Genomic DNA, 13,855 nt, shown 5'->3' on the forward strand with positions numbered 1-13,855 from the left:
TACATTTTAGCATTCAGGCATATTAATTGTTAACATATCCTTATAATTCATGTGGTGATTTCTGACTTCTGACAGGATCGTCAAAATGGAACCTCATCTTAAGTAGAGGATTGACTGTACTCTGCATCAGAGAAAGTTGCAGACAGGGGAAGTTTTTTCACTTGGTTATAAAGTATTTTATATTTGGCAAGAAATTATATTTATGTTTTTACAGATTTTTGCTGACCTTCAGAACAAGGAGAAAAAGCTACAGCACTATTGATCATATCTATGTAATAAGACAAGTTATTGTAAATACAAATTAAGATCAAAACAACTATGGTCTGGCTTTTATTGAGTTTGAAAATGCATTTGACTTAATGTCAACTGAAGCTATTTTAGAAGCCCTAAAAAATCAAGTAACTGAAAAAAAACCTGTTATTGATACACTGAGTCATATATATAAAATTAGAATGAATATGAAATTCCCATCAAAAAGCAGGAAGTTAACATTTCACCTAAACTATTTATTTCAGCTATTTAAATATTTAGAAGAAATGTTTACACTTCAAAGAAAAAATAGAGGAATAATAGTAAATAAAAAGGAGCTAAATTACCTACATTCTGTTGATGAAGCAGTTTTTTTTTTGACAACTCAGGCAGAAGTACTTCAAGAACTCATCAATAAATTGAATACAGAAAAAAAGGATTAAATATAATTATTATTATTATCGTCAGATCTCCATGGAGTCAAAAGACTCACTGTTGTAGATTCCACTCTCTCTCTCTCACACACACGCACAGCTCATCATACTATGCCTTAAGCGTATTCAATGTCTCTGTATTCACCATGCTCCTGGGTAATTTATTCCAATCACCGACCACTCTCCACACAAAAACTTACTACTCATCCTACAGATAGCCTCTTGTTTCCCTGATCTTCAACTATTCTATGAAAAATCTCTTCCACATTAATCTGGTAAAAATCCCATATCAACTTATGTCTCAATCATGTTCCCTTGATCCTTTTTTCCTCCTATCAACTAGACTCTGTAATTTGCATTCCCTTGTCTACATATTCATTCCAGAGACCAGAAGCCACCATACTCAATCATCTTTGGGCACTTTCCAATGTCTTCATCCTTTTGAAAACCAGTGATCAAAACTTTGCACAGTATTTTGCATGTAGTTTGATCAAGGCCTTATACAATGGAATCGTGATATCCTTGCTTTTCTATACATCACTGAGAGCACAGTAAACCTGCTGCAGTGCCTTTACAATTTTAGCAAACATCTCCAAAATTTTTCGTCCCTTTCCACCATTCCCCCCCCCCCCCCCCAGATATCTCATCTTCTCTAAGCCATCCCCACCAACTGTGTGTGTATTTCATTATTATTTTTTTAAATTTAATTTTTATTTATTTATTTTTTTGCATCTCATCTTTGCTTCTAAATTTTAAAACTTGACACTTTGCAATGCTGAAGTGCTCATCTTACTCACTAGTCCATTCATTAAGTATATTCAGGTCCTCTTGCAAAGCTACAACATTTGCACCTTACAAAGCAAACAACTGCATAAAGCACACCACTAGTGACTTTCCTCTTCTAGGATAATTATCATGCCCCTGCATGCAACTTGCTGATGTCTATCAGAGAGTCAATCTAGAATGCAGCACACTAATTTACTATCCAATTCCATCTATTCCAATTGAATTATCAGCTTGTCATATGGCAATCTATCAAAGGATTTTGCAAAATCAAACCATACCACTATGTTTAGATTTTGAATGAATGAATCTATCTCCCTTGTCGAAAATATTTGTTACTTTGTTATAATAAGTAAACAGATTGCTAAAACACAATTTTCCTTCATCAAGGAATGCAGCTTTTGTCAATCCATTTGCTAACACCACTTATGAATCATGTTTCACACTATCCTCTCTAACACTTTAACCACAACTCCAGACAAAGCCTTAATTTAAAGGCATAGTCTCAAGTCTCATCACCTTCCTTATGAAGGGAAACAACTGGTTTGGAACTCGACCCAATCAAATACTCATGTTAAAAAGGTATATCAAAGTTGTTAACTGCCTGAAACATTGCCTCAAAACATGTGGTGATATATTCAAGTCCTGCAGTCTTATTAACATCAAGTTTACTCAATTCCCAATATACTAGCTGCTGAATCAGCATCAGTGGCTCCTCCCTCCCACTGCTCTCAAGTTCTGCATGATGCTACATCCACGAAGATGAAATATTGTTATGTCGCCGTTTTCCTAATATTTTTCTTTATTGTACTTGCCTTCCTACACTAAGAACAAAACTTTTCTTCTCAACTAACCTTAAGATGTAAATCAATTCTTACCTATCGTACTTAGAAAGGCAATCTATGTTTTAGGCTGTTTCCTAGATTAGTCACATGTATCCTTTAACTGTTAAAGGTTTTTCCTTAGTTAGGAACAAATCCTTTAAGATTACTATCTGAGACTGTTTCCTGGTCAGATATTGACAAATTTATTTGATATGCTATGCCAGCCAATATCTTAGGATAGAAGGGATTCTTATCCAGGGAGACCTTCCCAGAATATTGTACAGAGGTGAAAATCTAGCACTTATTCTCATTAACAATCTATTCTACTTCGGCTATGTTTAATCTAGTTTGTAGTCATGGCTTCTAAAATATCTTATTATACTTTCATCCCCCTTCACTTAGGTTCAGATTTATGAGTGGTAATTTGAATTTATATCTCAGGCTAGTTCCAGGTATAAAATACAAAGCATGTTTATTGAGGTCTTAAATCACATATATCATATACTCAGTTAAATCATTATCATTCTATGTTAAATTAGATAAACCAACTAAACACACTTGAATATGAGCAATAGCTCATTCTATGAGATTAATCATTAATATACACAATATGCAAGTCTAAAATTTATCCGTTCTATTTCCTTCTAGATTATGCTAATCTCTCACATTAAATATTGTCACAATTCATTTTATAACCCTTTTCAGACAAATTAACCAGTTGAGATAGGCCATGGCCAATTATGGTAATCACCTAAAAGTTCTCTATTAAAATGTCCACACTCAACAATTACATAACAGATTTCCTTCCTTTACTCTAACTGGGGAACATATAACAAAATAATGTATATTACCATCTCTTGGCAAGATTACTATGTCCATTTATTCTGTTTCACAACTTTGTCTAATACAGCTTGATCCTTCCATTGGCTTTCATCCACGTGGTCACTTATGGTGGTCACACAATCTGGCCTTTCCGATCGGCTGACGATAAGCCCGCTCTAGTCTCGCTGTTGCCGCTTGTTCTCATCAGCATTGCCGGATCTTTGGTCGTGGTCAGCTATTCCGCTCTGAAGAGATAGCTAGCCAGGACTCTCATACTACGGGTACCAACACATAACATCCAAGGGCGATCCAGAATCCATCAGGAGGTGAGAGAGAGACGTAACGTCCAAGGAATCAGGAACACAGCGAGAAAAGCCCTGAGAAAGGGGAGCAAACCGCTTTTATAGTGCACTGTTGGCGCCCTCTCTCTCTGCTATGTTCTTCTGCAGAGCACACATCTCCTTTTCCTCGCGAGATCATTGGTACACCGCATCGCTTTGTGTAGTGTCTTCACAGGAATATGAACTAGCATCGCTTTGTGTAGTGTCTTCACAGGAATATGAACTAGCATCGCTTTCCTTGTAAACGCCTTTGCCTTAAGCCACATGTTCAACTGAACGGTTCGCAAGTGACCTTTGGACTCTTGTTTACATCTTATCAAGCCACTCACATTACATAGAATATTCTCTTTTAACTACATTTTACACACTAAATTCTTTACATGATTTTGGATAGACAAGATTATTTTTATAACTTTACATCAAAGTATTTACAGCCCTATTTATAGTTAATATATATATTTTCTTTCTTGCCCAAGTACAAGTTTTCTCCTTGTAGACTTTTAGACTTGTTAGATCTTGAATGAACAGTTTCTTTTAAAAGTTCTCCATTTAAAATCCAACAATATCTTTATGAATGCTCATTTAACATCTCGATTATATCTGCTTCCATTATTATCATTCTTCCATTTGCATTAATTAGTATCATCCTTTTATAATCATTCTTTCTTCTACTTACTACATATCAAAAGGACTCTCTGAGAATTATTGGCCTCATTAACTAAATGCTGCTCAAAGCGCATTTTGCTATCCTTTACAGCAAATCACTTTTCTTGCATGCTCTTTCCATTCCTCATGAACTGATTATTTCCACTCATCTTGTGCTGCCGCTATGATACTTTCTTCTTCCAAATTGCATGCCTCACCTCTTTATTCATCCATTTCACCCCTATTTATTTAACCTCCTAACCTTTGGAATACAATGCCTCCGAGCAGTTCCTGAGCAGGATCTAAGTAGCAGCCACCTACTTTCAATACAAATCCTCATTCCATGATATAAATGCAAGCTGTATTCTGAATTTGTCATAATCACCAGCCTTACAATTGCACATATATCATTTTCTCAGAGAAGTCCTTAATGTGGCTAGCCACCACTACCACCAGAGTGATCACTTCATGGTCATTTTCATCAACTGAAGAAAGATATGATACCTCATTTACAATATCATCCTATGATAACATAATCAAATCCATGACCCTCACATGCAGAGGTGTAGGAACACTATGACACTAGTATAGTTGTCAAGGGTGCCAGTGACAGAATATTTTACCATTTATCAAAACTGTTACACTAAAAAAACAAGCATTTTGTTAAGAATTTCCAAGGGTGCCAAAAAAAAACTAGTTTCACTACTGCTTACATGTCCTCTGTTACATTCTGTCTAAGATAGTTGTCTCAAAAAATTCAAGAAATTAATTTTCTTCGTACTCAAATGCTGTCTCTTGATTCCAATCTATAATACCATAATTAAAATCACCCATCAACTTTTTCTTATTCACCAGAGTAATAAGTCTATACGTTTCATTCTCTCTGTCCCTCCACAATACTGGATCTATTTCAACACCCAACAAAATATTTCATCTTATTCACCTCTACCTCACACTAACTGCCTCAAAACCACTGCTACTATTTGTCCCGTGTATGGCATAGCTCTTTTGCTACCATCGACAGCATTCCTCCTCCCTTTCTACCTTCATGAAAAGCAAAATAATCCTCATCTGCCCCGACCATGTCTCACCTAATCCAACAATTTTTGCACAAGTGAACTCGATCAATGCAAGAATTTTTTCCCCTTATTTCAGATACTTCTGACATCAAATGTAACAGTTCATTTCTGGTTCTATAATGTCTCAAGAACAGCACTTCTAGAATGTGACTCCTCCATCCCCTCTCCCAGCCATTCCTCTCTATCATCATTGCTCCTACACTCTCACAAGACATAAATCACCCCCCCATACATCCCTGGCAATGTGAATCTTTCTAGTTCCCTCACTCATCCACTTCTACATCCAGCATATGCACTTCTCACAACTTTCCCTACTTTCTGCTCTTCCGCATCGCCTCTTGCTTCCTTAGATCTTATATTCACTGCATTCATCACTCTTCCATCATGCATCAGTCTCTCCAGCTGACCCACACCAAATTCATCACTCAATCTAATCCCATCATCATCATCATCAAATTCCTGCCATGTACAAGATATGATAGTACTACATGAAAAATTAACATCATTACTAACTTCCTATCTACAATTTTCCTCCAAATCAGTCTGATACTTGTCAAGACTCCAACATTATCAGATCTAATATTTCTATCTTCTAAGGCAATTTGTACCATATCAGTCCGCATCTCTTGGTCTTGCTCTGGGTCATTTTGCTGCCAACCTGGCAGAGAACACTTGTTTTGCTAATCTTTCCTCGCCCATTCTGTTTAAGTGACAGTACCACCTGAGGTTAGCTCTTCTAATGCATTCCTGGTTGCTGACAATGTCAAGTCCTTTCCTAATATCCTCATTTTTAATATGATATTGTCATTGATGCCATTTGTTCATGCCTCTAATCTTTCTCAGGACTCTCATATCAGCGGTCTCTAGTCTTTGGTCAAGTGTTTTACTTCTAACCCAGCTCTCAGATCCATAAGTTAAAACTGGTTTGAACACTGTCTTGTATACAGCTAATTTAGTGTTTTGGCCAATTTCTCTCTTATTCCATATGAATTTATTCAATTGACTTCCTACCATACCAACTTTGATGATTCTGTTGTCTATTTCCATATTTAATTTACCATCTTCACTAAAAATCGTGCCAAAGTAGCTGAAATGTTTTACTTATTCCTCAGGTTCTCCGTTCACAACGTTGTTGATATTTTCAATGATTCTGCCTATTTTCATTGTCTTTGTATTGCTGACCTTCATACCATATCTATTACAACATTTATTCAATTTAGTCAGAGAATCTTGCAGACTTGTAGCGGATTTATTTAGAAGTATAACATCATCTGCATAAATCAAAGATCTGACATTAACATCTCCAATTTTGATATCATGTTTAATACCACTTTACTTCATAATGTGATCCATATAGATAATGAATAACAGAGTGGATAATGTACATCCTTGTCTGACACAAGATTTAAAATTAAACCATCTTCCTGTATTTCCTTCAATTCTAACTGCTGACTTACAACTCAAATAAAGACTAAGTATTGCTTGATATAATGCCCCCATTGACACCAATTATTGCTTGATATAATGCCGCATTAACTGTAGAGTATTGAATAGCTTCTCTCTTGGCGCCTTGTCATATGCCTTTGCCAGATCGACAAAACTTAAATACAGATCCTTGTTATATTCCCATGATTTCTCAACTATTTGTTGTAAAGTGAAGATCTGATCCTGACAACCTCTATTTGGCCTGAATCCAGCTGGTTCTTCACCAAGCTTTTCTTCCACAATTCGTCTCAACCGTTTCTCAAGTATACTTGCATAAATCTTACCAGGAACACTCAGTAGGGAAATACCTCTGTAATTCTCACATTCAGTTTTATTTCCATAATAAATTTAGTTTAATCCTTTATCCAAGTGTAAGCAAACAAAGTTTGCACCAGAAAATATCTTCAGGACTGAGGTAAGGCAGTGTAACACCAGGCAACTCCGAGCTAAGTGGACCAAGCTCTCATCACTCCTTGTCTCAGTATCTCGCATAATGCAAAGCACATCTCCTTGTAGACATGTATACTGCTATGCATTAAGGGAAGGGCCACTACCTAGACCGGTTTCAGTCTGGGTAGTTTGCATCTGAAAGATATTTTCAGGTGCAAACTTTGTTTGCTTACACTTGGATAAAGGATTAAACTAAATTTATTATAGTCTAACCAAGTGCCATCTTGATGTAATTGCGGCCACTGCATAGCAATGTGTTGTTGGAGAATTTCAAATTTCTTCTGGTGCCGGTTTTTAACTTTGGCAAATTCTTTGTTGGCTGTAGAGTCGGAGATGCTGTTCAGAATATCCCATAGCTCCGAGTTCAAAATGTTAGATAGTATATCACGTAGTGCACTGATGGAAGAATTTATTTTTGATAGTTCTCGGCGAGTATCGTATAACTGTTCCCTTAATAGCGCTAAACTTGCTCGTTTATAAATACGTTGGGCTTTGGCAGAGTGAAACTTTTTCTTAATTTTTATACAATTTGGTATTAAATTGGTGTTTTGGCACCTTTTTAAGAAGGCTAACCTGTTCAGTTGGAGCACCAATTTTCCCTTCCACTTACCGTATTGTTGTGCCTTACATACGATATCATCTTTGTGAATAATAGTTAACCGTGTGAAAAGGCTTATGTGTTCGTTGCACATGTTGACTGAATTTTAACCTTACAAATGCGAACACAGATTGATACGAAAATAACTATTTATTAATTTAAATGCTAATATTTCGCTGGTATTATATCCAGCATCTTCAGAGCACACAAACAAAATTTGTTACATTAGCGCGACAACTGCAATCTGGTGTAACAGTGGGACTAGAATGAGTAATTATGGCTTGCAACACAAAGACTAAAGTCCTAATTAGGCGCCATCTAAGTTTAAAAAAAAAAAAAAAAGATATTAATTTGGTCTTAGGATGACTGTCTCCCAAATCTTTGTAGATTTATACAGCCATACTTGTTGAGGTTTGGAGTATGTTTCAAGGTTTCTTATATTGAAATATGTCCATGTGAAAGCTAACATGATTCGAGCTTAGTTCTCTGTGGGGATTCAAATACTAGTGGTGTAGTGAATGAGGAGGTACATAAGATTAGTTTTCCTGTAAGTAGAATGAGCAGAGAATGAAAAGTGTTAGATTATAAGAAGGAAGTAGCAAAAAGAGTTGGTAATGGTAACAGTCCCCCCCCCCCACCCCCCCCCCCCCCCACCCCCCCCCCCCCCCACCCCCCCCCCCCCCCACCCCCCCCCCCCCCCACCCCCCCCCCCCCCCACCCCCCCCCCCCCCCACCCCCCCCCCCCCCCACCCCCCCCCCCCCCCACCCCCCCCCCCCCCCACCCCCCCCCCCCCCCACCCCCCCCCCCCCCCACCCCCCCCCCCCCCCACCCCCCCCCCCCCCCACCCCCCCCCCCCCCCACCCCCCCCCCCCCCCACCCCCCCCCCCCCCCACCCCCCCCCCCCCCCACCCCCCCCCCCCCCCACCCCCCCCCCCCCCCACCCCCCCCCCCCCCCACCCCCCCCCCCCCCCACCCCCCCCCCCCCCCACCCCCCCCCCCCCCCACCCCCCCCCCCCCCCACCCCCCCCCCCCCCCACCCCCCCCCCCCCCCACCCCCCCCCCCCCCCACCCCCCCCCCCCCCCACCCCCCCCCCCCCCCACCCCCCCCCCCCCCCACCCCCCCATTGCAATCCACTGACAATGTCATTGATATAAAGGTTAAACAATACAGGTCCCAGTACTGAGTGCTATGGGACCCCACTTGTAACCCTCTGCTTCCTTGAAACTGCCCAAAAACAAAACATTCTCAATGCAGAGAAAAATGGCAACATCACTACTTGCAATTACTACTTGACAGAAAGTGCACTACTTGAATTAGAGATATTCCATGAGCTGAGATCAGGATGAGGTAAATTTTAACAACCATTAAAAGATGCAAGTGGTAATGGGCAAGTCATTCTTCTAGAACAGTGTTTCTCAACGTTTTTTGGATCATGCCCCAACTCAACGTCTCAAAGATTTTGATGCTCCCCCCTTCTAGCATAATAGTCAGCCAAGTTCTGAAAAAGTATAATATCAATATGTATAAATATATGTGCATGCACATTTTCTAATTGCCCCCCATCCCCTGTGAGGCGTATGCCCCACATTGAGAAACACTGTTCTAGAACTATCATTCAGAAATGGACAAAGATGATATCTGAATACTATATCAGCATTCAGATATCATCTTTATATACCAGAGATATATATACCTTTAGATACCAGAGACAGAAACAGGAAGACATCTCATCCAACATCTCTTTAGCTATAGAGAGCTGAAGAGAAACTGGGAGGATTATATTACAAGATAGGTGGAACTCAGTGGCATAGAAGAGCTTAAGATGGGATATAATGGAAGAATTTGTGGAAGGCCTTTTTCTAGCAGTGGACAGAGTGGCTGATGAAGAGGCATTCAATCAGATCTCGGTCAAGACTTAAAAAAAAATCTTTACTGAGATTAATATGAAACTTACTTTTTTGAGTAAAATATTGTTATAATTCTTGTACATTCAGCTATAAATGCTGCTGCAATAAAACCAAAAGAGTGTGTGTGTGTGGGGGGGGGGGAGATTGAATGTTTTTTTTACAAGACATGCTCTTAACACACATGGTTGTAATGATCTGCCATTAATAAAACTTTTAATGCCCTCTGCCATTACTAAATTTAAAAAAAAAGAGAAATTATGTGTGATTATTAAAACAAAATTAAAGAACAGATGACCAATCAAAAGCTTCTATTGCTCAAATTGTTTTCATAAATTCAAGTCTCCTACCCCTTCAGGAGCCATTAAATCTTCTTCTCCTTCTTCTTCTGCTTGAATGTCAAATGGATTTCCTTGAGGATGAAATCTTTTGAAGTACCCTGTTGTCTGTCGAGAAGCAAGAGAGACATTACTAAATGTTTTCTCCAATTTGGAATTAGCAGGCGATGACCCAGGACTAATTACAATACGTGTTCCTAAAGCATTTCTTAGGAATCTGAATTCCTGCAAATGAATAAATAAAATAAGTAGAACAATTAATATTCAATAGGCACTTTAGAATTAAAACACTATCACTGTAAACATAATGCAGCATATGTTTTATGAAGCAAGGTACCACTGAATCAGTGAGTCTTTCTGTAAACAACTCAGATAACCTAAGCCAGCAATGTCCAAATCTGGTTTACTACCCATGGGACAAACATAGTACACTGCTATTTTAATGTAGTCAGTGAGAATATATTGCAAACTTGCTTAAAAATAAAGATAAGTCAGCCATTAAGCTATTGTCCCACTGTGCTCATCAGTTCTCTCGAAAATAATGGAACACATCATCAACAGTTAACTCTTTTGCCAACAGGAAGCGCAACATTTCATTAGTAACTACCAATATGGATTCCACCAAATGTAATCCATAGTGAACTTCCTTGATGACATCACCCATCCATGAATACAACCTATGGAAATGTTTGTTGAATCTCCGGTCAATCTGGACACTTCCAAAGCATCTGATTGTGTCTGAAACAAAGGCTTACTTATCAAATTATCTACACCCTCTGTCCAAAAAGAAACTGAATTTTTCTAAAATAGAAGAAACTAGTGGCGTCACCTGAAGTATCTTTTTGTTGTCAAAAGTGACAACCTTCATTAGTGTTGTGTCAACTATTTATGACATCTGTTTCAGTAGAAGCCGAGTAATAGTGCCAAGAGTGACAGTGTGTTTTGACGAATGGTCAGAAAATGAGTTTCAAACAGAGAGCTGCGATTAACTTTTGTGAACTTGGTAAAAGTTTTACCGAAATGCATCAAATGCTTCCGAAAGCATACTGTGATGAATGTTTATTCCATACTCAAGTTTACAAGTGGTTTAAGAGATTTCAAAGTGGTCATGAGATGCTTGACGATGACGAAAAGCAAGGCCGTCCAAAAACTGGACTGAGAGAAGTTAACATCCAAAAAGTGCGTGATTTCATCAAAGAAAACCCGAAATCGTTCCGTGAGATTGATTGAAGATGAATTGGGGATTTCAAAATCAACTGTGCACAACATTTTGACCGAGAGTTTGGGCCTTCATAAATTGAATTCGCGATTTGTTCCCCACAAGTTGACTGATGACCAAAAAATATATTGAATTGAGCACTGCAAGGACCTCATTAAAACCGCTGGTAAGGACTCAAACTTCCTTGAAACGATCATTACTGGTGACGAAACATGGTGTTTTGAGTATGAGCCCAAAAGAAAGTGCCAGAGTGCTGAGTGGAGACTACCAGAAGAAGGGCATCTGAAAAAACATCGCTTGGAGAAGTCAAAAGACAATGCCAATTTGTTGCTATGATTTCAAGGGCATTATCCACAAAGAATTCGTTCTGCCTGGCCAAACAGTCAATGGTGAGTATTAACTCGAAGTTATGAAGCGATTGATAGCGAGAATTCGTCGTGTATGGCATGAATATCGTGATGCAGGCAGCTGGTCACTTTTGCATGATAATGCACCATCTCATCGTTCGAACAATGTGAGATAGTTTTTGAGCAAAAACCAACTTTGTGTGTTGGATCACTCGCTGTATTCACCTGATTTAGCACCCTGTGACTTCTTTCTCTTCCCACGACTTCATCTCCCGATGAAAGGAAAGCGATATGACACCACTGAAAATTTTCAAGCGGCAGTAACCACGACCCTCAACAGTATCCCAAAAACCGATATAAAAAACTCATTTAATGAATTAATTGACCTTGCCAAATGCTGTATCGAAGCTGAGGGAGAATATATTGATTGAAATAAATCACCCAGCACTTGAAGCTAGAATGCCAACTTCCACTCTGAATATTCATTATGTGTCACTGTGGATGGCTGCATTTCTTCAAATTTCTCCACGAATACTGGAGAAAATGAAGGTATAGTATTGTCAGAGTTGAACTCCTTTTTTGCTAAGAGTACTGTATTGCATACCACCTGTGATCTTCTTCTGGTTTGCATTTGGAAGAAACTAGTTTGGATTTCATTGGTGCAATGTCATTAAGGCATAATTGCACAATACCAAAGTAATAATAACTCCCCATACTTTTATGGGTAAGACTGCTAATAAAGAAACTAACAGTTATCCCTGAAGTATCTAACCATCAAATAACCGAATTCTTGAATGAGTCACTTAATCTGACTTGTGGAATAGCAGTAGGTAACAATACACTCACTTAACTGGTACCGTCAGTCATCAAACTAGCAAATCAATTTCAAAATGCAATTAGGTAACTGAGGGTTACTGTGTGTGTGTAATTACTTATTCATAAACTTTCAATTGCATAATAAACATTAATGTAAAAATGAGCAGCTGTGAAAGTTGCAAAGAGGGGACACAGGATTGAGCTTTCATTTTTCATTCAGTATGTATGTCTAATTACTTATATACGAACTTCCAAAAAAATAATAGGCACTAACCTGCAACTGGACAGTTGTAAAGGTTGCTCGTACGGGACATAGGGCCCAGCTCTCATTTTCAAGGAACATTCGTAGTTCTTCCATACAGCCCCTTATTAATATATAAAAGCAGTTAAAATTTTATATGCTTTTAACTGGATAATTGAATAATAATTTTCTAACAAAAGAAGAATCTCAGTAATTATATTTTAAATTTTTAATAATTTTACATTATAAGACAATCCATTATACTAGAAGCCAGGCGAAGCTTAACCCTTCTGAGATCGCAACATATATGTTTAAACATTTTCACGAAACCGCAAGCATGGTTAAAAAACCAAGAAAGAATTTATAAAGAATTTAAAATAGAGCTTATCCTATTTTGGCACTTTTTTTTTGTAATCAAAGTGAAATATAAAATGCCAAAAACATTTTTGTTCAAAACCACTCCTTGTTCCAAAAGGATTAATGCAATGCAGCAAACTTCTAAAGATGAAAAAAAAAATTAAAAAATAAAAATAAATAAATAAGAAAATCATTTGTTACATGTGGATTTTGGTGTGTATGTGTGAGAGAGAGAGAAATAGCAGGACTGACTTCATAATCTCTCTCACAGACTAGTTCTCCAAAATAAAAATTCCAAAAAATTATAAGTGTCAACAAATATGTTTTGTGAGCTTGGTTCGATATAAAGCCAACTGTTTTCTTTATATAAGAAGTTTAGCCATGAAGATACCTGAGGTGAAAACTTTTTTTTGCTTATGTTAGGATAAAATACAGATTAAAATGATGATATAATTTGTAAGGCATAACAGATAGATCATGATTTTCAACAATCAATTATTTCATTATTAAGAAGTCAGAAACACATTACAGAGGTTAGAGTAAAAGGGCTTTGTTGTGAGTGATTGATGTTTTGTGAAAAACTGGTGCTATCACTATACTGACACTATGAATAGGACTTTAGCATGAGACTAGGAATCAAAAACATTAAGTTTATAAAAATTAAGTGGATATTAAATCCAGGTATAGTATTATATCATCAAACCCGAATATAGAAATACATCTCAAAAAAATAGAAATATATATCAAAAAATATATCTCAAAGCCGAATATAGAAACTATAAAAGTTTAGTATGAAATTTAACCAGAGAACTTACGGGAATACACTTGACGATACTAGGGCAACTCATAAATATTAATGAGTGTATTCCCGTAAGCTCTCTGGTCAAATTTCATATGAAACTTTTATAGTTTCTATATTCG

General features: G+C 37.8%; 1 protein-coding gene across 1 annotated transcript in view; it reads right to left on the reverse strand.

The window, feature by feature from the left end:
• Positions 1-13,855, reverse strand: part of Vps50 (vacuolar protein sorting 50) — a 664,618-nt gene that overhangs the window by 233,388 nt on the left and 417,375 nt on the right. Inside the window, exons 14-15 of the mRNA XM_090411754.1 lie at positions 12,611-12,701; positions 9,967-10,179 (exon numbers count right to left, since the gene is read on the reverse strand). Coding sequence (XP_090267880.1) covers positions 9,967-10,179; positions 12,611-12,701 — 304 coding nt within the window. The remainder of the gene's footprint in view (positions 1-9,966; positions 10,180-12,610; positions 12,702-13,855) is intronic.

The sequence above is a fragment of the Typopeltis vanoorti genome, chromosome 22 (assembly GCF_054136105.1).
Source record: "Typopeltis vanoorti isolate ZY-2024b chromosome 22, IOZ_Tvanoo_1.0, whole genome shotgun sequence".
Classification (NCBI taxonomy): Eukaryota; Metazoa; Arthropoda; class Arachnida; order Uropygi; family Thelyphonidae; genus Typopeltis; species Typopeltis vanoorti.